Source organism: Mandrillus leucophaeus, unplaced genomic scaffold (genome assembly GCF_000951045.1).
Source record: "Mandrillus leucophaeus isolate KB7577 unplaced genomic scaffold, Mleu.le_1.0 Scaffold7, whole genome shotgun sequence".
Taxonomy (NCBI): domain Eukaryota; kingdom Metazoa; phylum Chordata; class Mammalia; order Primates; family Cercopithecidae; genus Mandrillus; species Mandrillus leucophaeus.
The window spans coordinates 936900-962566 of record NW_012107585.1 but is presented as its reverse complement, the minus strand read 5'-3'; the positions used below and the strand labels follow the sequence as shown (position 1 = coordinate 962566).

Here is a 25667-nt window from a genome sequence, read left to right as displayed (position 1 = left end):
ATTAATGTAGTTTTTACTTACGTAGAGTCTCTGCTAGTCCCCTCTTCTTCTTTCTATCCTTCCCCCCTTTCTAATAATGCACCAGTTCAGACTGTTCTTCATCAGTCTTCAATTTAGGGAAATTTTGTTAGGTATTTATGATGAACTTCTCGAAGGTTACACTTTGTATTTTAAGTTCAGATTGCCTCACACTCCTTAGGGGAAAGTACTTTGGCTATCAATAGATGTTGGGAAGAAAAAATCTGCGGTCATTTTTCAAGGGTTTCTTCATTTGCCATTTTTAGTATTGCAGACCTAATGGCTGTTATTTTGTTGGGATAGTTAGTATACGTTTTCATAATATACCATATCCTTTTCACCTAACTCTATCAAAATAAAATATTGGAGGTAAAAGGTTTTAAAAAGCCAGAAAATATGTGCAGTTCAAAAACTTCTGTAGAGTTTTTCTTAGTGCTTCAGTGATTTGTACCACATATGGGACTTAGGAAAGTCTTGCTTTTCTAGCTATGTAGAAATATTTAAAAGGTCTGACACGGTGCTGTCAAATTGGCATTATGTGCAGTAGTATACTTTAAATTTTCTTAACTTTTTAGAATAAAATATATAAGTTAATTTCAATAGAAAGCTCATTTTTTTCCCTCTAAAATGCAAATGATTGCTTTGCATACAAGAGAAGATTACTTGGGTCTTTTGAAGTTGTTATGCGTTATCATGTCCATACTTACTTAGGGAGACTTTAATCTGATATTTGCAAAACATAACGGCTCTTAAGAGCAGTCAGCTGCTGCTGCTGTACTAATGGGTTGTTAGTGTATTTACCCCATGATAGTTTATAACACAGCTGTAAAATTGCCTTTGGCCCAGAGCTGCTCTATTTGCCAAGATTCAGTGTTTAGAGTTAAGATATTTTACGTGGAAAATACAGTGAAAATAACGTGGGGAAAATTGGAATTACAATTATGATAACAATAGCATTATATTTGTCTCTTCCTATCTTTCAATATGTTGTGTTATTGTAATACAGGTGATGCAATAGAGGTGATTATTGAGGGGCAAATGAGGCCGGGCACGTGGCTCATGCCTGTAGTCCCAGCACTTTGGGAGGCCGAGACAGGTGGATCACCTGAGGTCAGGAGTTTGAGACCAGCCTGACTAACGTGATGAAACTGTCTCTACTAAAAATGCAAAATTAGGTGTGGTGGCGCATGCCTGTAATCCCAGCTACTCAGGAGGCTGAGGCAGGAGAATCGCTTGAACCCGGGAGGCGGAGGTTGCAGTGAGCCGAGATTGTGCCATTGCACTCCAACCTGGGTGACAAGAGTGAAACTCCATCTCAAAAAAAAAAAAAAAAAAAAAAAAAGCAAATGAACAATGGCCTTGGATGTGGTGGTGAAGGGATTTCAGAATTACATATTCACTGGAGCAGGGTGGGATGTACCACCCTAGTTGAAGAAATCGTGAGGTAATACTGTAACATTGAGTGTCCTTGGGTATAATGTGATAACAGGAGCAAGAAATCAGTAATCAATAAATACCAACTTTATTGAAATAACAGTGTTTATTTCTCTAAAGAAAGTAGGAGAATGAGTCTTTAGACTTAAGGAGCATATACTTTAATGAAAGAGACAGTACAAATATCGTAGACACAAGTGACTGAAAGCACATGTCTGTTTGTAAATGTCTAGAAAGAAACATTCAACCTGAGACTAATCAGATATTTATTGAATATTTTTTGGTCAAGGGAAGGAATTAAGACTTTAAATTAAAAAAAACAAAATTGATCTGGGAGCAGCGGCTTTTGCCTTTCTAAGCCTAGCTACTCAGGAGGCTGAGTCAGGAGGATTGCTTGAGGCCAGGAGTTTGAGACCAGCCTGGGCGACAAAGTGAGACCCCCGTCTCTAAATAAAAATAAAAGTAAAGAAATAAAAAATAAAAATTAGCTGATTGTGGTGACATGTGCACTTGTAGTCCCAGCTCTCTGCGGGGCCAAGGCAGGAGGATGGCTTGAGCCCAGGAGTTTGAGGCTGTAGTGAGCTCTGATCTGCCACAGCACTCCACCCTGGGCAACAGAGTGAGACCCTGTCTCTAAACATAAATAAGTAAGTACATAATTTGGTAGTTGGAGAATGAGATTAGACACTAAAAATATAAAACTAGAGGAGAGATAAAGTTTTTGAAATTACATTAGAATGGACATTTCAGGTGAGGCTAGGCCTGTGAAAGAGGCTAACCGGACAGGCATGTTAGAGAGGATGGGATTAATAGGGCTTGCCTGGCGAGAGGAGATGATATCCACCAGAGCACAGTAGTAGCCTAAAGTAATGAAAATATAGGGATCGCCTGGCGCTGTGGCTCATGCCTTTACTCCTAGCACTTTGGGAGGCTGAGGCAGGTGGATCATGAGGTCAGGAGTTCAAGACCAGCCTGACCAACATGGTGAAACCCCATCTCTACTAAAAATACAAAAATAAGCCAGGCATGGGGGGTCGTGTCTGTAATCCCAGCTATTCAGGAGGCTGAGGCAGGAGAATCGCTTGAACCTGGGAGGCAGAGGTTGCAGTGAGCCGAGATCACACCCCTGCACTCCAGGCTGGGTGACAGAGCTAGACTCTGTCTCAATAGAAAAAGAAAATGAAAATATAGGGATCACTTGGGAAAAGTTTCTTCAGCCGCTTGATTATGTAGGTTTATTTTATTTGCTTAGGATTTGGGAGCATTGTAGTTTCTAGGAAGGAGACTTCTTTGCATATATGTTTGATTTGGATTGGAATGGTGAGCAAAAGGCTTTGATGCTGGTGGAGGTATTCTAGTATGGAGTAATGTAAAATTATTCTATATGAACTGCCCTGTAACTCCATGGTTAACAGAAGATGTAATTTTGTTGCGGTTATGATAGCGAAATCTATCAAAACTGTCATACTTAAATAATTTGAAGGGCCCAGAAAAGAACAGAGCTAGTGGTGGGCAGCCTTCTATACCTCCCAACTGTCTCATCTGGGAAATGGCTTCCTGAGCTAGGCTGTGGCTGCTCTGGTGACATTTGTAATCTTACGTCAGATCTGCCTGTGGCTTTGGGATTAGAGTTTGGGGGTGCCAACTTTGGAATCAGGCTGCATTTGTGCTTAATTATTCAGAGCCATATGGCATGACACAGAAACATTAGGTACACACATACACACAGCCTGATTTCATTTTCATTTTTCAGCAGCTCTTTTCTTTTTGAAACAGTGATTTTGGGGAAGTGGCGGGGATTGGGAACAGAAATAATTTCCTATTGCTTAAAGACCATTTTGTAAATCTGGCATCACAATGATCTTGCCAGATAATATTATACTACTTTACAGCATTATATCATATTTGGAAAGTGAAGTCATTCAGAAAATCTCAATAATAATGACTGGGATTACTTACTGAGTAGAGAACCAGGGTTAATTGATACATAGTCTTAGCACTATTTATGATGATATTGATTTGAAACAATTTTTGGCAGATGGAGTGTGTCTGCTTGACTTATTTATTTTTGAAGTTAAGTATAAATTTTGACCCTCAAAGATTGATACAGTTTAAAAATGGGAAATTATATTTCTGATGTAACTTTTATATCTTAGAATTATCTGTCATTAAAAGATTTGCAAATTATATTCTTTAAAATATCATTAAAGCATTTGGGCAGCAGTGCTGGTGATACTAAACATTTTTTAGTGTCTATGACTCTGCTATGATTTTAATCTTCAGTGGGATATGATGGGCTATAAAGAAGTGAAATTCGTAGATTTTTTCCCCCTCAAACACCAATGCTGCATTAGCGAGAATACATACACATAAGAAAATTCAACTAACTGTACAAGACTACCCATGATTACTGATTATAAACAAGAAAAATACCAGCATTACATGAATAGGAAAATACTCCTTGGTATATGGCATTCATTTCTCATATATTTATTGAGCACCTCCCAATATAGAGCATACATTTAAGCATGTTACATAATGGGTAGTTAAATATTTGTTGAATATTGTCAGTGAATAAGACAGACACCATCTGTACTTTATTCCCTGACAAAACTATCAGTTTTATCTGATAGTTTTAAGCTGTAGAACTTAATCATTACAACTCAGTGGTGAAAGTGCTGATTTGTAGATGTTAGAGTAGTGTGCAGGCTTGATTCGGGACAGAAAGAATGAATAGAATTCAAATTAGAGGAGAAGGGAGAAGAAAGAGATTTCAGGCCAAAGCAGGGTTAATAGACATTAGTGGTAGTATTTAATATAGAAATTCAGAGCCAAGGACATGCTTCATAGTTTACCAACCCTATGTAATTGTGAACGATGTTTTGCTATTCCACACGTTTTTCTGAGGAAAGAATTTATAATGACTTTCATTAATTTTTGTTGTTGTTTTGTTTTTGAGGCAGGATCTCGCTCTGTCACCCTGGCGGGGGCGCAAGGGTGCCATCACAGCTCATTGCAGCCTCGACCTCCTGGGCTCCAGTGATCTGTCCACTTCAGATCCCTGAATCCTGAGTAGCTGGGACTACAGGTGTACGTGACCACACCCAGCTAATTTTTGTTTTTTGTAGATACGGGGTTCCACTGTGTTGCCCAGTCTGGTGTCAAACTCCTGGCCTCAAGCTGTTCTTCCACTTTGGCCCCCCAGAGTGCTGGGATTACGGGCCTGAGCCACCATGCCTAGCTCATTAATTTTTTTTTTTTTTTTTTTGAGACGGAGTCTCCCTCTTCACACAGGCCAGAGTGCAGTGGTGTGATCTTGGTTCACTGCTGTCTCTACCTCCTGAGTTCAAGCGATTCTCTTGCTCCAGCCTCCCGAGTAGCTGGGATTACAGGTGCCCACCACAACACCCAGGTAATTTTTGTATTTTTAGTAGACACGGGGTTTCACTATGTTGGCCAGGCTGGTCTCAAACTCCTGACCTCAGGTGATCCACCCGTCTCGGCCTCCCAAAGTGCTGAGATTACAGGGGTGAGCCACCGTGCCCCGCCAATTTTTTAAAAAACTGTAGATCCATGACCCAAAAACGTTTGAGAACCAAGGACTTTGTGCCTCTATATAGGCTACTGTTGAGTCAACATATTCCCATGTATCAGTTAGGTCTTCCTTAGCAAAGGCACACCTTCTCTCTCATCTCTTCCTATAACCGTGTGGAAATACTTTCTATACTGCCTAATCTTGGAGGGACTCTGTGTATCTCCCATCTCTGCCACAATACTTAAAAAACTGAGTGAAAACACTACTTCATGCAATTCTCTGCTGTCATGTTTTCCTTTCATTGTGTGGGAAATCATCGATCACAGGGAATCTCATTAGCAAATGAAAAATCATGTAAGTTATCTGTGACTCTCATTTGGAAACACATGGTTTTCAGATTGAAGCATTAGTATTTTCCATGGCTGTTTTGTGTATAACAACCTTTTGTTGACATTGCCTGATGAAGAAATGTGACCTGCAGTGGGAACTCAAGGAGATCTATTCATACAGTGTTGGACTCTCTGACAGCGTTTTCATCAGCCTTTTTGCCTTTTGCTTTTGTCCTTAAGTGGTCTTGACTGTGCACTGCTCTTCCACCCTCCAGACCTTGTTTGTTTTTTCTGGAATGAAGTCAGCATATAGAATTTGTGACTTATTTGATAGAAGAGCAGATAAACTTTCACACATTGTCCTCTTTAGTCACAGATATTTTATCTGCTTTTATTTCATATTATACTGTCTATAGCCTTGGATTTTTCTTTCTGTACACTGTAAATTTACAATTTGTTATTGGATAAATGGTTCTTTTGAATTCTGACCTTCAAGACATAATATGAGGAAATAAATATTTTTAAAAACAGTATTTTCTAAGTGAGGATGTGTGTTACTGGAAGACTGTTCAGTGTTTGATGTGATGCCATACCTGTTACGTGCCCTATTGCTTTTATTCTTAGCATTATCAATTTTAAGATATACCTTCAATTTAACAATGGCTTTTGGAGAATAAAGAAACATTATCACATTAAATAGACCTGTAATTTACAAGGTACATTTGGACTTAAGAAATAAGGAAAGAATTGGGAAAATGTGACAGCATGAGAGTTGGTGTATGCTAATTATTAGATGTCCTGGCTCTGTGATCAGGTATACCTGGGCTTGTGTGCAACTCTGCTGTTTATTATCTGGATGACATTCTCACTGTGCCTCAGCTTCTTCATCTATAAAAATTGCTATTGTAACACCCATCTTTTATTACTATTACGAGAATTGGATGAGGTACTGTGCCTGGTAATCAACCAGGTAGTGGTGGTATAGTGATTCTGGTAGCAGTTATTGATAATATTATTGCAGAAACTTGGTGTCAAACACTAGAGTTCTAGTGGAAATATGTTTATATGTACTCTAATAAAAAATATAATTAAGTCTGTTAGCTAGTGAATAAACTGTGGAGATACTTCTTCAGTTTTGCTTCTTGAGTACTTCCTCCTTGGGTGGGTGTGCCTTATTTCCTATTCTAAATTTAATGGAGTCACAGCCTTTACCCCTAAAAAGCATTTTTTTTTTTAACTTACAACCTTAGGAAAACATATTTGGTTACTCTGAAAATGATTTTCTTCATTGTGAACAATGAAGATTGCAGTAGAAATTTATTTTCAAAGTAAAACCAGTTGAGCCCAGTGACTTTTTGGTACATTGATTCTCCAAATTGACTGTGCCCAAAAGGAGTTCCATTGTGGTCATCAGAAACTATTACCATTTACTAACCCATCTAACCTGTAATGAGTTGGGTGAGGGCTTGAATTGTTTCCATCCTCCTTGATGGTATGGAAATTACAGAGGCAAAAGCCATGTGCAGAATTGCCTCAATATGGAGTAAAGAATTGCTATATAAACTCTTTTGCTGGTAGGTAGAACCTTGTAGAGAAGAATCACATTCAGTCTTCTGATATCTTTTCTTACAAAATATGTAGAATTTCATTGAATACTGTTAGAGATAACTGTATTTCACTAGTTTCAAGTGTACACATTTCCCCCATGTCCCCCCACATTTTTATATTTTTATTTTTATATTTATTTATTTTTTTGGAGATGGAGTTTCTCTTTTGTTGCCCCAGCTGGAGTGCAATGGTGCGATCTCAGATCACTGCAACCTCTGCCTTCTGGGTTCAAGTGACTCTCCTGCCTCAGCCTCCCGAGTAGCTGGGATTATAGGTGTGCACAACCACGCCCAGCTAATTTTTTGCATTTTTAGCAGAAATGAGGTTTCACTATGTTAGCCAGGTTGGTCTAGAACTCCTGACCTCAGGTGATCCGCCCGCCTCGGCTTCCCAAAGTGCTGGGATTACAAGCATGAGCCACCACACCCAGCCTCATCTTTATGTTTTTAAAATCAGTTATACTCCTTACAATCCATGACATCCACCGTTGGCCAGGTGACAGTTAACATACAGTTTTTATTTGCCTGTACATTAGTGAACTTGGTCATAACTCTCTGTATTGTTGTCAGTTCAGCTGAATTGTGTGTATTATTGTTGTTACAAGAATTGGGTTCACTTGCCATTTAACATGTCTTCAAAAATACATGTTAGAATACCTTGTGATTTGATGTTAAAATGACATACAGAAGTGGGCCATAGCTTGTATATGAGTAAAGCAGATATTCATTATAGAAGACACAATTGCAATTCCTTGTTTTTCGCAAAGCCATAATCAAGTACTTTATTGTGCCTACAAAAAGAAAATACCTAAGATAAAACTGTGCTGTGTTTTTGTCACTGAGATCCTTGTCACATAAAAAGCATTGCCTCTCACATGCCAAGCCAAAAAATAAAAAAAACCAGTATTAAAACTTGCAAGATGGGCTGGGCACGGTGGCTCACACCTGTAATCCCAGCACTTTGGGAGGCCGAGGTGGGTGGATCACTTAAGGCCAGGAGTTCGAGACCAACCTGGCTCAACATTTAAGAGAGACCCCGTCTCTATTAAAAGTACAAAAATTAGCCAGGCATGGTCGTGCACACCCATAATCCCAGCTACCTGGGAGATTGAGACAGGAGAATTACTTGAACCTGGGAGGTGGCGGCTGCAGTGAGCCAAGATTGCACCACTGCCCTCCAGTCTAGGCAACAGAGACTCTGTCTCATAAAAAAACAACAACAACAACAAAAAAAAACAAAAAAACAACTTGGAGGATGGATGTCAGTGGCTTGGACGAGTATCTCTGAAGTTCTCTTAAGAAATGCTATATTCCTAACATTCTTGATGATGCAAGAATTGAAATTATGCAGAAGTGTGATTTTATTTGAAGTAATTCTGAAGCGTAAGATGTTTTAGAAATACATCAATTTATTTTGCTTACTTGCATTTACATTTTCTGTTTTACGTGGGCATAAGATTCTATGCCCAGTGTCCGAGAGTTCTTTTGGGAAGTATAACGTAAAACTTTTAAGTGATAAAAGATTTTGATAGTTTAATTGGTGGTGTTTTTATTTTTGGTGATGTATCTCATCTGGTGTATTGCTTCAGCGACTTACTAATTTGTTGTTGATACTATAAAAGTAATTCTTGATGTCATTATTTTAGGTGCCTAATGGATAAGAACTTCGTTAGGATTGGGAAATGGTTTGTCCGACCCTACGAAAAGGATGAAAAGCCAGTCAACAAAAGGTGAGCCTTTAGAATGCTCTTGGCTTTTTGGTTTCTTTGGCCTTGTGGGTGGGAGAACAGCTTATTGATTTTATTTATTTCCTAATAATGTTAGTAGTTTAGATATACTCAAATAGATTCCTGGATCACAGTGTTCTTAAATACTATATTATTAAATTTATATTCAATATTAAAGATTGATTAGAAAGGTGATTGCCAATATACTCATGTTCAAACACATATTACTATACTATTTGGAATTGAAATAATCTGTTTTGTTATTTTCCATTTTCCTTCCTCATCTTTGACTTTTGTTTTTGAGGCCAGGTCTTACTCTGTCACCCAGGCTGGAGTACAGTGGCACCATCTTGCTCACTGCGGCCTCAACTTCTCAGGCTCAGGTGATCCTCCCACCTCAACCTCCCAAGTAGCTAGGACCACAGGTGTGTGCCACCACACCTGGCTAATTTTTTGTATTTTTGGTAGAGATGGGATTTTGCTGTGTTGCCCAGGCTGAGCTCGAACGCCTGAGCTCAAGCCATCCGCCCGCCTTGGCCTCCCAAACTGCTGGGATTATAGGTGCGAGCCATTGCTCCTGGCTTCATCATTACTTTTTAAAAAGTGTTATATGGCATAAGTTTAAATACAGTGAAGACATGGTGACAATTTTTTTTTTTTTTTTTGAGACGGAGTCTCGCGCTGTCGCCCGGACTGGAGTGCAGTGGCCGGATCTCAGCTCACTGCAGGCTCCGCCTCCCGGGTTTACGCCATTCTCCTGCCTCAGCCTCCCGAGTAGCTGGGACTACAGGCGCCCGCCACCTCGCCCGTTTTTTAGTAGAGACGGGGTTTCACTGTGTTAGCCAGGATGGTCTCGATCTCCTGACCTCGTGATCCGCCCGTCTCGGCCTCCCAAAGTGCTAGGATTACAGGCTTGAGCCACCGCGCCCAGCCCATGGTGACAATTTTTGTGGAATTCGTTGGTGCCCCTTAAAGAAGATCAACACATCCTTGACAATTGTAAAACCAGAACTGTGAATTACTTTCCTAAACAATCCTAAACTTGTAGCCATCCTGTGTGTGTGTTTAAATGCAGTCCTTGATACTATACAGACATGGAATTTTAGATCAGTCACACCAGAAGCTGAAAACAGAACCCTCAAAATTTAAAATTTACTTTGGCTACCTCTGAATGTAGCATACACATAGTTGGAATCATAAGTTGATGGTGAATATTCATTATTGATGAGCATGGTATTCAATTTAGATTCTGTTTTATTATCAGTGTACTTGCCCTAAGTGTCCCAGGTACTGGGTGCAGATTAGAGCCCGTAAGCCTTACATAGTAGTTTTAAGATTAGGCCTTTTCTTTTGGTTGCAAAATTTCATCTGGAAACTCCTGCCTCATTAGGAACCTTTGCTTGCTTAACTTTCCTAGTTTCTAGCAGAGACTTAATTAGTAGTCTTCTCACTCAACCTGTCTGCCTTAAATCTTTAATGAAATGGTTGTGGAATCTTCTCATTAACCAAACATGATTTATGAAAATTTTCAAAGCAGATAAATTAGGGACCGGAAGTTTTCTTTGTCAAATCACCATAAACTTTTTTGAAGCATTTTTGCTTTTCAGTACATTCAAAATCCTTTAAAAAGTAGCAATGTGTATGGATGTGTGAAAGTTTGATTCTGTTTACAGATACTTTGACTGATGAAATGGGATTTTTTTTCCTTATATATATATGTATATTGATTCGGCTTAACTAATGTGTTTCATGGGTTTTTACTTTTATTTATTTTTACTTTTTTTTTTTTTTTGAGACAAGGTCTTGCTTTGTTACCCAGGCAGGAGTGCCAGTGGCGTGATCTCAGCTCACTGCAACCTCTGTCTCCTGGGTTCAAGTGATCCTCCCACCTCAGCCTCCCAAGTAGCTGGGACTGTAGGCCCACACCACCACACCCAGCTCATTTTTTAATTTTTTGTAAAGACAGGGTTTTGCCATGTTGGCCAGGGTGATCTTGAACCTCCTGAGCTCAAAGCAGTCCGCCCACCTTGGCCTCCCAAAGTTCTGGGGATTACAAGTGTGAACCCTTATGCCTGGCCTTTGGTTTTTAGTTTTAATCTTAGCATTCTCCTTAAATTTACAGTGGACTTAAATTTAAATTTTTCTGAGGTGTTTAAGACTCTGCGGAGTTAAATATGGAGTGTTTTAGTCCAGTGACCTTCTTTATCATTCTGAGTGCATCTGTCCATGCCTAGCATGGATTGTGTCACTGGTGAGTTAACTGAGCTAGTCATAAAATATCTTTAGATCATAAAATACAGGATGATTTGACAGCCACTGGGGATGAAGAGGAAATGTAGCTACAAAATAGGGATTGAAGGAGTATCAGTTCATATGTTAATAGTAAAAAATAATGTTAAAAAGTCAAATATAGTTATCAGCCAATTTTATATAGAGTTTGTATATCTTTCCATTCATTTAGGCTCCAAAAGTCTTCATAACTTTAGCAAGCCTGATGTAAATGATACATGTAATGTATTTGGGAATTTGATTCAATATAAGTGGGAGGCTGCTGATATCTGAGCACTGTGATTGAATGAATTTTAGACTTTATATTCATGATTGAATATGGGACTTTGTTTTCCTACAGTGCAGAAATGTAAATTATTTTGAAATAGTATTTCAGAAAAGCTTAACAATTAGAAAATTTAAACCAAAGATGAATTTAAAAATTGGCATTTCTTTAATAAAACTCTATTAGGTATGATGACCTTTTCCTCCTTTTATTCTCTGAGTGGAAAATAGAGCCTCTTGGTAGATGTTGAAATAGGATCTCAGTAGTCATGTCTGAGATGGACAGTTTTAAATGGACAGTCATGCTGTGGAGCAGAGCATTTAGCATTAGAAGAGAATTGTGTTCACATCTTATTCTTCCACTTGCAAGTTAGATTTCGGACAAACTTTATCTCAGCTGAACTTTGATTGTTATTGAGTTGAAAATCGTAGTGTCTTAAGAGGGTTATAGTGAAGATTAAATTAGATAATTTATGTGGCAGTTTATAATTTAGTTGAGAGAAAGTAGAAATGAATTAATTTTTCTTAAGTTTAATTGTGTCTTTTTTGGTACATTGGAACAGATCTGTTTAGTGACTAATGGAGAGGAAAACCTGTTGCCCAGTGCTAAACAAATTAAATGTACCAATTTATATTTTAGAAAAGCTCTTATTTCTAAGTATAGTGTAATACTAGCATATAGTATCTATATATAATACCTATAATCCTAGCATATACTGTATATGATATATATGTTATATAGATATATATGCTATATAGATATACTATCTGTTTGCTAGGATTACTAGCATTACTGATTATTAATATTACTGATTTGTCATACTGCATATTTTAGATATTCTAATCATGGTGAAAAAAATACTGATGAATGAGTTCTCCCTGTTGGAATAATAGCATATGATTTTTTGTGCTATAATTTCTTTCTGTACTCCTTTAAAGTTCTTGTGCTATGATTTCCTTTACTAATGGACTCCTAAAAGAGTTCTTAATGTTTGATATGAGTTGATGTTCATGAGAATTCTAAAATAGATTATTTATATATTATATATTAAATATATGTGTTTGATTAGGTAGTTTTAGAAACATAGAAATTCATTCAATATAATTTTTTCTCTATATTGACATCTTTTGTTATTCATATCCTTGGGAAAAGATTAAGTAGAAAAGACAACTTTGGATTTGCCCTCAAGAGTGGTGACGAACTAAAATCAAACATACAAAATTTCTGTTTTCTGAGGTCTGTGTTGAACTTGAAAAAAAGTTTTTGCATTCAGAATATGTTCTAAAACAAACCAGTGAAAAATAAATTCTTTTAAAATCATTTGAAAATTATTCCAATCGTGCAGGTTCTCTCTGTTGGGAAGGCATTTGGTTTCTAATTTAATTTCAATCCACATTTTATTACTGGAGATTTTGAAATCTATATACTTTAGTCTTTGAATGTCATTTTTAGCAAATAGTTTATTGCCCTCAATAACAGTGGGCCTTTGATCTTTTTTGGTATCAGGTATACAGAAGCTAAGTTAACTTGCTAATTCATTTTTCTGGGTTAGTTTGCTGTCACTGACTCTTGGGCAAACCTACTCTGCTCTTGGGTGATAACCCCAGAGAGCATCACATGTTTTCAAATATTCTAATTACTTTTGTATGTGCTGATAGCACATGTGCACATACACCCCCACCACACATACACTCATACACACTGAAAGTATATTACTTTATGGTTTTTGTCTTTTCTCCTCTTAACTCTGGACTTCTTAAAACTTCTTTATTTTCTTATGTTACCTAACATACATATTTAAGAAATGTAAATACATTTTTTGATTTAATAGCAAAGCGTGTATTTTGTGTAGCAATACATTATTAGCTCATACCAGAAGTGTTTTGATGTAGGAGAACCATATTTAGCATTTTGAAACTTTCATTTCCTTTCCTTTCTTATCCTCCCCTTTATCTCCTCACAGATAACAACCTGGTACTCCATTTTCTGAATTAATTTGCTATCACTGACTCACGGGCAAACCTGCCCTGCTCTTGAGTGGTACGCCTTCTCTCCATCCTCCTCTTTCTCCCCAAACTCTATTATACCCCAGTCATCTGTGTTATTTAGCTTGTAGAGGTGCCCAGATAAGAAGGCAGTGAATGGTTCCCTAGTCTAGAAGGTGAGCAGACACTTCAAATGTGAACGGTAAAACAAGCCTCTTTCTAGTGTCTAGAAAAATGAGAACAGTAGCTATTTATAATTTTTTCTCTATCCTCATAAATTTACTTTGCACATGTGGTGCCTATCTGTTAACAAGGGCTTGCTGATGGGAAATCCATAGATAAATATTAATGGGACAATTTGGACTTACGTAATCATGCATAATAGTTTTACAGCTTTTTTTCTTGTAGCTCTGTAAAATATTTACTCATTTTCTGCGAGTCTATCTAGGGAGTTACGGTATTCTGCCATTTGAATATATTTGGGGATTGTGTGAAAAGTGAGAAGAGTGATGAAGTTAGCGATCATCAACTTTTTTAAAATGGGTAGAAAAACAAGAATACATAAAGGAGACTGAAGAGTCAACTAGAAATGAGAACCAAGAGAGACTGGTGTTACCAGAACCATGGAATTTTAAAGTTTCAAGATTGATCAGCTGTGTCTGCCATAGAGGCATGTAAAACATGTACTATAAAGACTATTAGATTTGGCAATTATTCATGGTGACTATAACATGGGCAGTTTCAAGTGGTGAAATTCCGATTGCAGCAGCTTGCATTATAAATGGTAGTTGAAGTGAAGATACTGAATGTAGAGCTCTTGCCATATTTTTTACAAGTAGCTGCAAAACACAAAACTGTTGATTCCCGGAAGGAAGCAGACAAACACTTAATAAGGGCTTGTGATAAAGCTTAATAGTAGTAGCTATAATTTTAAAAGTATTTTCCATGTGCCAGGTACTGCTCTGTAGTTTCATAAACATATATAGGGGAATGTTAAATTGAAAGACCACTTCAACCAGAGGCGATGATAGTTAAATACAGTATTTGCTTTCTAGCTAACTCTTCTAGTTTTTTCTTTTTTTCTTAATACCTTAAAAGAAGTTATGACTGTTAGTTTTTATTTTTCATTTGTGCTATTAGTGGTCTAAACAGTATATGTCAACATTAATTACTGATTTTTACACTTTAAAGTAAAATATATTTAAATATATGCTATTTTCAAGAATGATTGAAAATACCTTATAGTAAAAGATATACCTTGTTTTTAAAATTCTTTTTTATAGTAAAAGATATACCTGGTTTTTAAATGCTTTTTTATAGTAAAAGATATACCTTGTTTTTAAATTAATTTTTTTTTTTTTTTGAGACAGAGTTCCAGTCTGTCGCCTAGACTGGAGTGCAGTGGTGCGATGTCAGCTCACTGCAACGTCCCCCAGGTTCAAGCAGTTCTCCTGCCTCAGCCTTCCAAGTAGCTGGGATCACAGGCATGCACCAGCACGCCTGGCTAATTTTGTATTTTCAGTAGAGATGGGATTTCACCTTGTTGGCTAGGCTGGTCTCGAACTCCTGACCTCAGGTGATCCACCTGCCTTGGCTTCCCAAAGTGTTGGGATTACAGGCGTCAGCCATGACACCTGACCTATACCTTGTTTTTTAATATACTGGAGAGATTGAGAGAATACCATTATTGTAATTCCTTTTTATATTCCGGCTAGATAACTGAAACCAAGCCCGAAACAAATCTCTCCTTGTTCAGTAGACCATTCATCCAGAAGTATAGATGATTTTCCATTAACTATTTGACCTTGTGGGACTTAGTGAATCCCTTGGGACTTCAATTTTAGCATTTATTTCTAAATTGTCCTTTAGCTTTCAGATTCTCTGATTCTCTAAGTGAAGTGAATTTGGTGAAGTCTGGACATGTCTTATCCATGTATGTCTTTGTATATATCCAGATCTTTCGTTCTTTTTTTCTCTACCACTTAGGGCGTGTTGCCTTCGTGGTATTTACTTCTGCTATAAGCAGAAAGTAACTCCTGTATTCACCAATGCGGGAGATTTGATTCCATTCTTCCCAAAAGTTGGAAAATTTTAAAAGAACATGTTTGTAGAGAGGGAAGGATTGTGTTAACTCGAGTAACGATATTCATAGTCAGATTAAGAAATGGAAGGGGAAATTGTAGGTACCAAATGGGAGTTGAGGTGTTAATTTCAGTTTTTATTACAGAGGTGACCACCTTTTCACCTTTGCTTAGGGTGTTTTAGCCAAAAGCCACTTTCCCTGTTGGAAAGAAAGTCAGTTGAAGCTTCAGAGCATGTATGAATAAAGGTTGAAAGTTTAACCTTTTAGTAGCATGAGGGAAGTGTACTGTTCAGTTTACTCATATCTCAGCCTCATTTAGGATGTTGTTCCTGGTATGTTTTTCTGACCAAATAATAGACTGAGCCTAAGTACCATAGAATGATATTGCATTATATCAACTAGATCATTCTTACAGATTAATGAAATGGATTACTCTAGAAGTTGACTACATTTTAAAAAGGAATGTTTTATCCTCTGCTTTGTAAATGTAGCTAAATTCAGCATACTTCGCTGAAGTATCTTAGACTTTAGAGAAAGTGTAAAAATGAATATGCCTGGAAGGTTGTTTCCATTCCTTTTTCATGGCATCTCAGTAACATGGGGGGAATTTTATGGCAAGTTAAAAACAGACTTGTCTGAGGGAAATGACTGCTCCTACTTTTTGCTATTACTATATTTTTTCATTTCCACATTTATTTTGTATTTACAAAATGACAAAACAGTTCATCTGTGTAGGCGAGAGGGGAATGTTGTCTTAATTTTAATTTGGAAAATTTCAGCTGTAGTAAGTATAAATTAATTTTCCAGTGTGGCTTATTATTACTTACGAATTCCTGTTATAGTCTACCATATATTTCTGCCACCTGTATTATTAATCCTAAAAGGATACTTATGGTATGTTTTCAGACTGAACCCATTGGTTTAATAATATCAAATGGTTGTTTAGATGATATCATCCTTTTCCATTTCCATTTAGTTTCTGGTTTATATAATTATAGTCAAGATTTAGTGAAAATCGCCGGGTGCTGTGGCATATGCGTATAGTCCTAGCTATATGCATATGCCATAGAGACTGAAGCGGGAGGATTGCTTGAGTCCAGGAGTTCAGGAGTTCAAGTCCAGCCTGGGCAACACAGTGAGATACCATCTTTATAGAAAAGAATTTAGTGAACATTACTATGGTGTGGACATAAAAGAAGGCAAATTTTGAAAGAAGATTTAAATAACTGGAAAATGTATATTTTATTTTCGATATTGTCATTTTCAGTTCCATAATTTCCATTGGACCTTTTTTATCATTTCCATTTCTCAGCTGTCATTTTGTATTTGTTTATTCATTGTGAGCACTTTTCCTTTATGTCCTTAAGCTACTTACAATAATTGCTTACAGATTTTTGCTACTAAAAAAATCTGGATTTTCTCCATTGGTTTTGTTTTCTCTTGAATATGGGTTAGATTTTTCTTGTTTTTTTTCATATGTTGAATAATTTTGAATTATATTCTGAACACTGATATAGTGTGGAGACTCTGGATTCTGTTATGTTTGAACATTGTTAATTTGGCCTTTTCTTTTTTTTTCTTTTTTAAGCAAGGAGTTAACTTTGGCTGAATTTTGGTCTTCGCCTCCCCTTCCCTCCCCTCCCCTCTCCTCCCCTCCCCTCCCCTCTCGCTTCTCAAGGAGTTAACTTTGGCTGAATCCAGACTCCAGACTACTGTCTGCTTTGTGGTGGGCTTCTTTTATCCTAGGGTTTCTCAGCCTTGGCACTGTTGACTCATGGGCTGGATAATTGTGGTGAGAGCTGTCCTGTGCATTGTAGAGTGTTCAGCAGCATCCCTGATCTCTCCCTACCGGATGCCAGTCACACCCTCCTCCCTCAGTCGTGACAACCCAAAATGTCTCCAGATAGTTCCAGATGTTCCTTGGGAGGGCAAGTCCCCCCTGGTTGAAAACCACTGTTTTAGCCTTCCCAGGCTGTTGAGAGCCTGCACCATGCAGTAATTTAGGAGTTGGCCAGAGATTTGGGCAGAGTTTGTGTCTCTGATTCTCTTCCTTCCAGAATTTCTGTTCTAGCAGCGGTGGGCTCTTTAACTCAGTCCTCTGGTTCTTTGCCATTAAGACTCAAGGTGGGGTTTCTGTCAGTTTTAGCTATTGTGGTTCAGTCTGCCCTATGCTACAAACTGTTTAAAAAGGAGGGTGCAGGGGTAGGTGGACACTATCATGAGAATGAGGATGATTGATTCAGTGCCATTTCCTCCTTCTGGTGGTAAACTCTTGCCCCTCCCCCAGGATCTGCCTGCATTTGGTATCTCAGGTTTTTGCAGTTTTAAATATCTTCTTCAGAATTTATAGTTATTTTTTTAAAGGGAGTGTCGTGTTGGAGTGGAAGGAACTAGTTTGTACTACTGGGAGGGGAACCTGATATGTATTTTAGGATGTAAAACTTTGCGTACCATCCTTTGTCAAGGGAGGGTATCATCTTTTAAAAAATGTATAGACATAAAAGATCTTTATTATATATTTCGAGTTAACATTTATATAAAACCTTTTCCTGATGCACTTTTAGTGTTCTATACAAATGTTTCTTAACAGCCCTTATGAACTTTTTTTGCAGAGTGAGGTAGGATGATGAGAAATGAGACAGACCAGTAAGAGGAAGAAAGGTCTGGGAGGTGAGCAAACAAGGCTGAAAGGCAGATGATATGATTGTAAGAGGAATGGAGGCGATTGAGGGACGGCTGCCTGTGTGGTTCATAGTGTGCTGTTAGTAAATGGGGTCCTTTCTTTGAAAAGTGTGATCACGCTTGGTAAAATTTTCTGACTGTGGCATCTGCGTAGCAACTTGGCACCAGGGGAAAGCATTACAGATTAGAGTTAGATTTCAGAACATTTCTCTTTCAACAAGAATATTCATTTCTGAAAAGATGCTTAAGAATACAGTTTCATACTGTTGCTTTTGGTTGACTTTACATATTTTTTTCTAACATTTTTTTCCTCATTAGTTTAAGGAAGCAATTTAAAATGTTAATTAAAAAGATTATATACATAAATTCTATTAAACTTAAAATTACTCACCTTAAGCTTGCCTTTTTTGTAGATGAATCTTGTGGGATTGAATAAGATAGCATAAATGAAGTAGCTAATACAGAACCTAACATGTGGTTGTTGTGTAATGGTAGCTATTTGCCATTATTAGTGAAACTGGTGGTAGTAATATTTAGAAAAAATTAAGGATTTTTTTATGATTTTGGTAATTTCTTGTATTAGAGGAAGCTTGCCAAATATTTATGAATCAGTTTTTATTTACACAGTTTACATTAAATAAGGTAGGTATTTCTACTATAAATCTTTCTACATAAGGGCAGTATAAGAAATGTCATATCGTATACTGATTTTACCGCTAAAATAGTGACATCAGCTATTTTCTAATTTTAAAGAAGTAGTCTTGCCAAATGTTTGAAATCACCATGATTTTGGTATGAATTTGAAAATATGGTATTTACTAGCATTGTAGTTCTGTTGCTATCCTTTTATGGAGTCAAAGGAAAAATTTTTGAAAATGTGTAATGTATATTATAACAGTATAACTATTTGTTGTGGAGTGTTAAAGGATATTTTAAAAATAAAGCTTTTAAGTATGGTTTGTAGAAATTATTAGATCTGTCTCTCAGAACCTGTCTATTAAGTGTGGCTGCATGCTTCATTTAGGATTTTATTAACAGTTGTATAAGATTGAAGTATAACAGCTTGATGTTTATGGTTAAAGAATATCATGGGCTGGTCACAGTGGCTCATGCCAGTAATCCTAGCACTTTGGGAGGCCGAGACAGGCAGATCACTTGAGGTCGGGAGTTTGAGACCAGCCTGACCAACATGGAGAAACTCCATCTCTACTAAAAATACAAAATTAGCTGGGTATGGTGGTGCATGCCTGTAATCCTAGCTACCGAGGAGGCTGAGGCAGAAGAATCGCTTGAACCCGGGAGGCGGAGGTTGCAGTGAGCCAAGATCGCACCGTTGCACTCCAGCCTGGGCAACAAGAGCAAAACTCCATCTCAAAAAAAAAAAAGAAAAGAAAAAAAATATCATGGAAAACTGAGTGCTAAATTAAAATACTAAATATTATGGAAACGGTGGAGCTGCCTCCTTGATAGAATGTCAGGTCTGTTGTTGTCTTCTACCTGCGTCTCTTGACTTGTAGTTTCTTTTGTCTCAGATCACTCTGCCCTTGTATATACTTTGGTTAGACTACTTTTGGTGAAGCACTGTCCAACGGAAGAACATAATGTGTGTCAGTTGTGTAGGGATCGCCCAAGCATTGTCTAGCGTTTCTGCTCCCCAGCAGAAGCCATTTTATCCAGCCAGAGTTGCCCTTCACAATTCTAGCTTAGTCTAAACTCATTTTCTCTTTGCTCATATTCTCTCTCTCCCACCCACTCTGTCTTCCCTGGCAATTCAAGTTAAATTCCATCTCTCTTCTTGAGTTGCTCCCCTGAAATAACATTTCTAACTGTTTGTTGTGGCATTTTACATCTAAATTTATTAATAGCATGTTTATTCTGCTGTTCTTAATGTCGTGTGTGTGTGTGTGTGTGTGTGTGTGTGTGTGAGAGATTTTAGTCTTCTCTTGAATTCATACTATAGAAGATGAGAATTTAGTCTTTCTCCTTTCCCCATTCCTACATTACTCCTAAATTGAATCTTTAATATAGAATCATTTATTTTAGTTTCCAGTATACATCATAATTTTACCTTTTTTTCTAGTCAAGATCTATAATTCCCAGTACAAAAGGTATGATAGGTTGGGGTGAACTGAATAGTACATGCTTTTCCTTTGTAAATCTGTTTCATATGCTTTAGGATCAAAGTGGTAAATGAGGTTTGAAAAGTAATCTAACATAAAACAAAAATTGAGTTATGTCATTAAAATAGAAATAGTGTCTTCACCATTCTTGATGTTAAAAGATGATCTTTTAAACTACATTTTATAGTTGGGTTAAGATCTTTTGATTCTTATAATAATTGGTTTCGTGTGGTTATTTGTCAGTGTTATTCATTATTGAGTGGTTTGAGCAATTGGGCTGTTTGTGACGCTTATTTTAGTATGAGTATTTTTTAATAGGAAGCCTACAGTACTGTTGGACTTTGTCCCCTGTCATGCTGGATTGTGAATTGCGATTCTTGTAGTAGAAATAGCCTCAACACATTTTGAGATCTTAAACGTGCTTCATATATAAAGTAGGAATTTGCACACAGAGGACCTTAGAGGGAACATTGTTAGGCAACATTTGAGGGATAATTATGTACTCCTGAAATTGAGTAGTATTGTTTATTTAGTGTTAACTGGTATTGAGAATGTAGAAAAATAAAGGGACATCACAGTATATGTAATTGAAAACAGTTGGCTAAAAGTATTTCCATGTTAACTGAGATTTTAAAAAAATGACTAGCTATATAGGGGGTACTTTTCACTAAAAGAAAATTGGGCTGTTGGCTGGTAAATTTTGGTATTTGTCCCTGTGATTTAAAACATCAATTTCAGTGTAGCATGTCATCTCCCCACCTTTATTTCTTCTTCTTTTTTTTTTTTTTTTGGCGACAGAGTGCTGCTCTGTCACCCAGGTTGGAGGCTGGCGGCTCACTGCAACCTCCACCTCTTGGGTTCAATCAGTTGTCCTGCTTCAGCCTCCTGAGTAGCTGGGATTACAGGTGCATGCTACCACGCCCGGCTAATTTTTATATTTTAGGATTTAAGCTTTATATCAGAAAATAGTTTACCTCTTCCACATAACTTTTTTTCTGCTAATGATTTGTTGTGTTCTTGAATAAATAGTATTTCTGGGCTTTAATTTCACTATTGAAAAAAATCACACTCAACTAGAATTCTTTAGTGAAAGAAACAAGACATTATGATTTCTCTTAACAATATGTGAAAACAGAAAAATTGGGATTGTATATACTTTTACGTTTTCAACTTTACCTGCAGCCCTTACCCCTTCTCTGAAAGCATATACTACTGACTTGAACACGTGAGTGTGCTCAAGTAGTAGAATGAATATGTACCGTCATGCATTATTCCTTGATGATTTCAAGCATGTTTTGTGGGTTCAAAAAGGTAAGTTACCAAAGGACACTTTAATAGTGGAAAGGCTCACCCTTTTCCCCAACCCGTAGAACCACATGGTGCTAAAATTACCCAGTAAAAAATTGATAAAATCATTAAGTACATTTCAAACTAGAGGATTCTTCCTTTGAGGAATATTACACTGGTAAGTTTGAACATGGCTCAGTGTTTGAAGTACAATACAAGGTATGCTCTGTAGATGATGCAGAACCAAGAGGTCTGTATTTGTGCTTTGACTTGCTATAAAATTCAAGCATTACATGTTTCAGAGCTCTTTTAATTCTTCTGGGTACATCATTGTGTAGTCTTCATTTGAGACATTGGCATCCTGTATATTTGATCTCCTTTAAGGAGGAATGCAGTACCACCTGTAACTCCTTTAAACATGTCAGGCATTTTCAGAAGCAGTTGAAGGTACTGAGGGACCAAGTTGTAACTGAGGCTAGGGTGATGCCAGGTACAGGGAGGCAGAGGAACGGGCCAGTTGTCCTGATCCACACGATAAGTACTCAGAATTCTACATTTTTAACTCAAGAATTATGACTTTTTGTACATGCAGCATTTTCAGGATGTGATGAACGTATGCATTATTACGAGTTTTCCTGATGGACCTGAATTTGCCAACCAATAGCCTGCTCCTCTGAAAATAAATGGCAGACGTTTGTTGTGCAGATTTGTTTGTTTTTTCTCTTCCTTGAGGCATAGTCTCGCTCTGTCTTCCAGACTGAAGTGCAGTGATGCGATTTTGACTCACTGCAGCCTCCATACCGGGTTCAAATGATCCTCGTGCCTCAGCCTCCCAAGTAGCTGGGATTATAGGCATGTACCACGCCTGGCTAATTTTTGTATTTTTAGTAGACACACAGTTTCACCAGATGGCCACACTGGTCTCGAACTCCTGGCCTCAAGTGATCCACCCACCTCGGCCTCCCAAAGTGCCGGGATTACACATACGAGCCACCACGCCTGGCCTGCACAAGATTAAATGAGATAATAGATGTAAATAACTGAATGAATGACTAGATAACTCTTTGAAAGCCTGTTTCATAAATTTTTCTTGGTTCTCATAGTACCTTATGCAGCTTTATGAGGTAGACCTATCAACTTGTCAAAATGAAATGATCCTAATTTACGGATAGTAGTGTGTAACATTTTATTAATCCTTTTTCAAATCATTTGATGTTGTTTACATATATTCAGGTCTTTTGTTCTATAAATCATTCATTGAAAGCAGATGGTGGAACTTCCATAACATTCCCTCCCTTAGACCAAATGTTTTCAGAGGTTTGACTTTGGTCTTACATTCACATGTAGTTGTAAAGAGGCCTTTTGACTATTAGACCCACTACAAGTGTGGTAGTCCATTTTCAGTATTTCATGCATGATATGCAGTTCTCTTTATTTTTTTCTTTTTATAGTTTTAAAAATGTGGATTGCTTCATGAATTTGCATGTCATCGTTGTGCAGGGGCCATGTTAATCTTCTCTGTATGGTTCCAATTTTCGTGTATATGCTTCTGAAGCGAACAAGAGGAAGTTCTAAGTAGTGCTGAGCCAAGTATCTTTAATAAGATGAGAGAGCAACTCTAGGTAATAAAGGAGGCAGCCTAGGTGAAAAGCGACCCAGAAAGAAGTGGATCCAGAGTCAGTTATCAGATGTGGAAAGAAGCAAGTTCCTTACAAACCACCAACACTTCTAGATTTTTTTTCTCATTTGGATGGACATAATTCAGTACATATAGAGACATATTTACTCATTTGCTTTTTACTTTGCTCCCTCCTGACCTGTTCCTCATAAGTATACCCCCAAAGTGAAAGTTTTTCCCCTTCTTCTCCCTTGTTAGGCACATTTGTCACTTCTGTAGCTTCAAATGAAAAGAGTGATCTAGATAAGAATGTTTGACATGAAGTAAAAAAAAAAATTAGAATAAGTGGAAAATTGAGAGTAAAATAAGTTGTTATCTCTGTATTTAGTTTACTGGCATAGTCTGTCATTGGAAGTAACTAATTATACAAATATTGCCATTTATTCTTTTGTCCTTAGCCCTCTATTTAATGAATAGTACTAAAATGTTTCTTTGGAGGGAATTTAATTCTATATCACTCCCTCATTCTTTTTTAAAAACTTGCATTAATAGCACTTTTTAAAAAAGAATGTGTTCATAGATCATCCCAAACATTTAAACAAGTGTATTGTGTATTTTTCTGATTATAAAAGGATCGAATATATTTATTATTTTTTTGAGACAGAGTTTCATTCTGCTGCCCAGGCTGGAGTGCAGTGGCAGGATGGCAGCTCACTGCAGTCTCAACTTCCTGGGCTCAGGTGATCCTCCCACCTCAGTCACCTTAGTAGCTGGGACTATAGGCGCATGCCACCATGCCTGGCTAATTTTTGTATTTTTTGTAGAGACAGGGTCTCATTATGTTTCCTAGACGGGTCTCGAACTCAAGTGCCTTGGCCTTCCAGAGTGCTGGGATTACAGGTGTGTGCCACTGTGCGCAGCCTAAATATATTTATTAAATGGTAGAAAATATAGAAAACCATATAGACTTACAAGATAGTTGGATTATATTCTAACATATAGATATATCCACTATTTAAATACAGGAGTGTGTATAGAATCTTTTTTTATGCCATACTTTGTATTTTCTTATATATACATTCCTCCAAAGTACTTGGTAATTAGTGAAATTTTTAAATTTTGGCTTTTAAAAATAGTTATGTCTAGATATACTAGAAAAGGACTTCAGCATTCTAAAGTACAGTTTACAAAAGGACAAAGTTAGCATCCTAATGCAAATATGAAACAAATAATTGCCAAACATTTTTATAACTCATTAATTAGTGAGGGAACAGGTGTGATGTTAGAAGCAGTTTAAGGAGCATTAGACTAGTTAGGACTTTATAGAAAATTTATAAAAGAATATAAGGATAGGCCAGGTGCGGTGGCTTAAGCCTCTAATCCCAGCACTTTGGGAGGTCGAGGTGGGTGGATCATGAGGTCAGGAGATTGAGACCATCCTGGCTAACATGGTGAAACCCCATCTCTACTAAAAATACAAAAAATTACCCGGGCGCTGTGGCGGGCACCTGTAGTCCCAGTTACTCCGGAGGCTGAGGCAGGAGAATGGCATGAACCTGGGAGGCGGAGCTTGCAGTGAGCCGAGATCGCGCCACTGCACTCCAGCCTGGGAGACAGAGTGAGACTCCGTCTCAAAAAAAAAAGGAAAAATATGGATAAGATTGCTGAGTTAGTTACAAAAGTGGTTAATGTCCTGAGGACTGCAAGCCATAATGGGCGCGCTCTGTTTGTCAGGACAGAAACTGTTCCTACTGGCCACAAATCTACAAGTTAATGTAAAACCTCACTAAATTTGTGACCTTTAAAGAACAGTGAAATGTGGATTGTGCAAAGTATGTTCCCTTAAACCAGAAGTTCCTAAACTTGATTGTTTTTATAGTGCCCTAGGAATACCTTTCATGGTATTCCTAGGCCAAAAGAAATACTTAACAGTCCTAGTTACTAAGTCCAAATAATAAGTATTTATGTACTGTTTAAGCAAATAATGCACATAATGCAATAAAACAATAAAATTTATTCTTAAATAGCTGCAGTTGCTTGTTAACAGGATGTGTATGCCTGTTGAGCACTGCACAACTCAAACCAAAGAATCAGGCTGGAAATCACTACTCTTGTTTTCTGTCTGCATTGATTTTACTTTGTATCACAGCTACCACCGAAAAACCAGTTTCACAAATATTTGACTTTATTGAAGGTAAGTTAATACAGTCTAATATTGAAACTGTGAACTTGAGCTAGTAGTTTGCATGTTCTCTGACAGATGTTACTTTGTTTTCCTAAAAAATTTAGAATGTCCTTGTGGATCACTTGAGCCCAGGAATTCGAGACCAGCCTAGGCAACATGGTAAAACCCTGTCTCTGCAAAAAAAATACTAGTGTTAGCCATGATGGTACATGCTTGAAGTTCCAGCTAATTGGGGAGCTGAGGCAGGAGGATCACTTGAGCCCATGAGGTCAAGACTGCAATAAGCCGTGATCCTGCCACTGCACTCCAGCCTGGGTGACAGAGATCCTGCTGCAAAAAAAATAAAATAAATAATAATAATAAAATGAAGAAAAAGGCTGGGTGCAGCAACTCATGCTCGTAATCTGAGCCCTTTGGAAGGCCAAGGCATGAGGATCCCTTGATCCTACCCTTGATCCTAGGAGTTCGAGACCAGCCTGAGCAATATAATGGGCCCCCCCATC

The 25667-nt window shown here is 37.5% G+C and overlaps 1 protein-coding gene across 1 annotated transcript in view; it reads left to right on the top strand.

Annotated features, from left to right (window-relative positions):
* Positions 1-25667, top strand: part of MED13L (mediator complex subunit 13-like) — a 324163-nt gene that overhangs the window by 170175 nt on the left and 128321 nt on the right. Inside the window, exon 4 of the mRNA XM_011964393.1 lies at positions 8570-8653. Coding sequence (XP_011819783.1) covers positions 8570-8653 — 84 coding nt within the window. The remainder of the gene's footprint in view (positions 1-8569; positions 8654-25667) is intronic.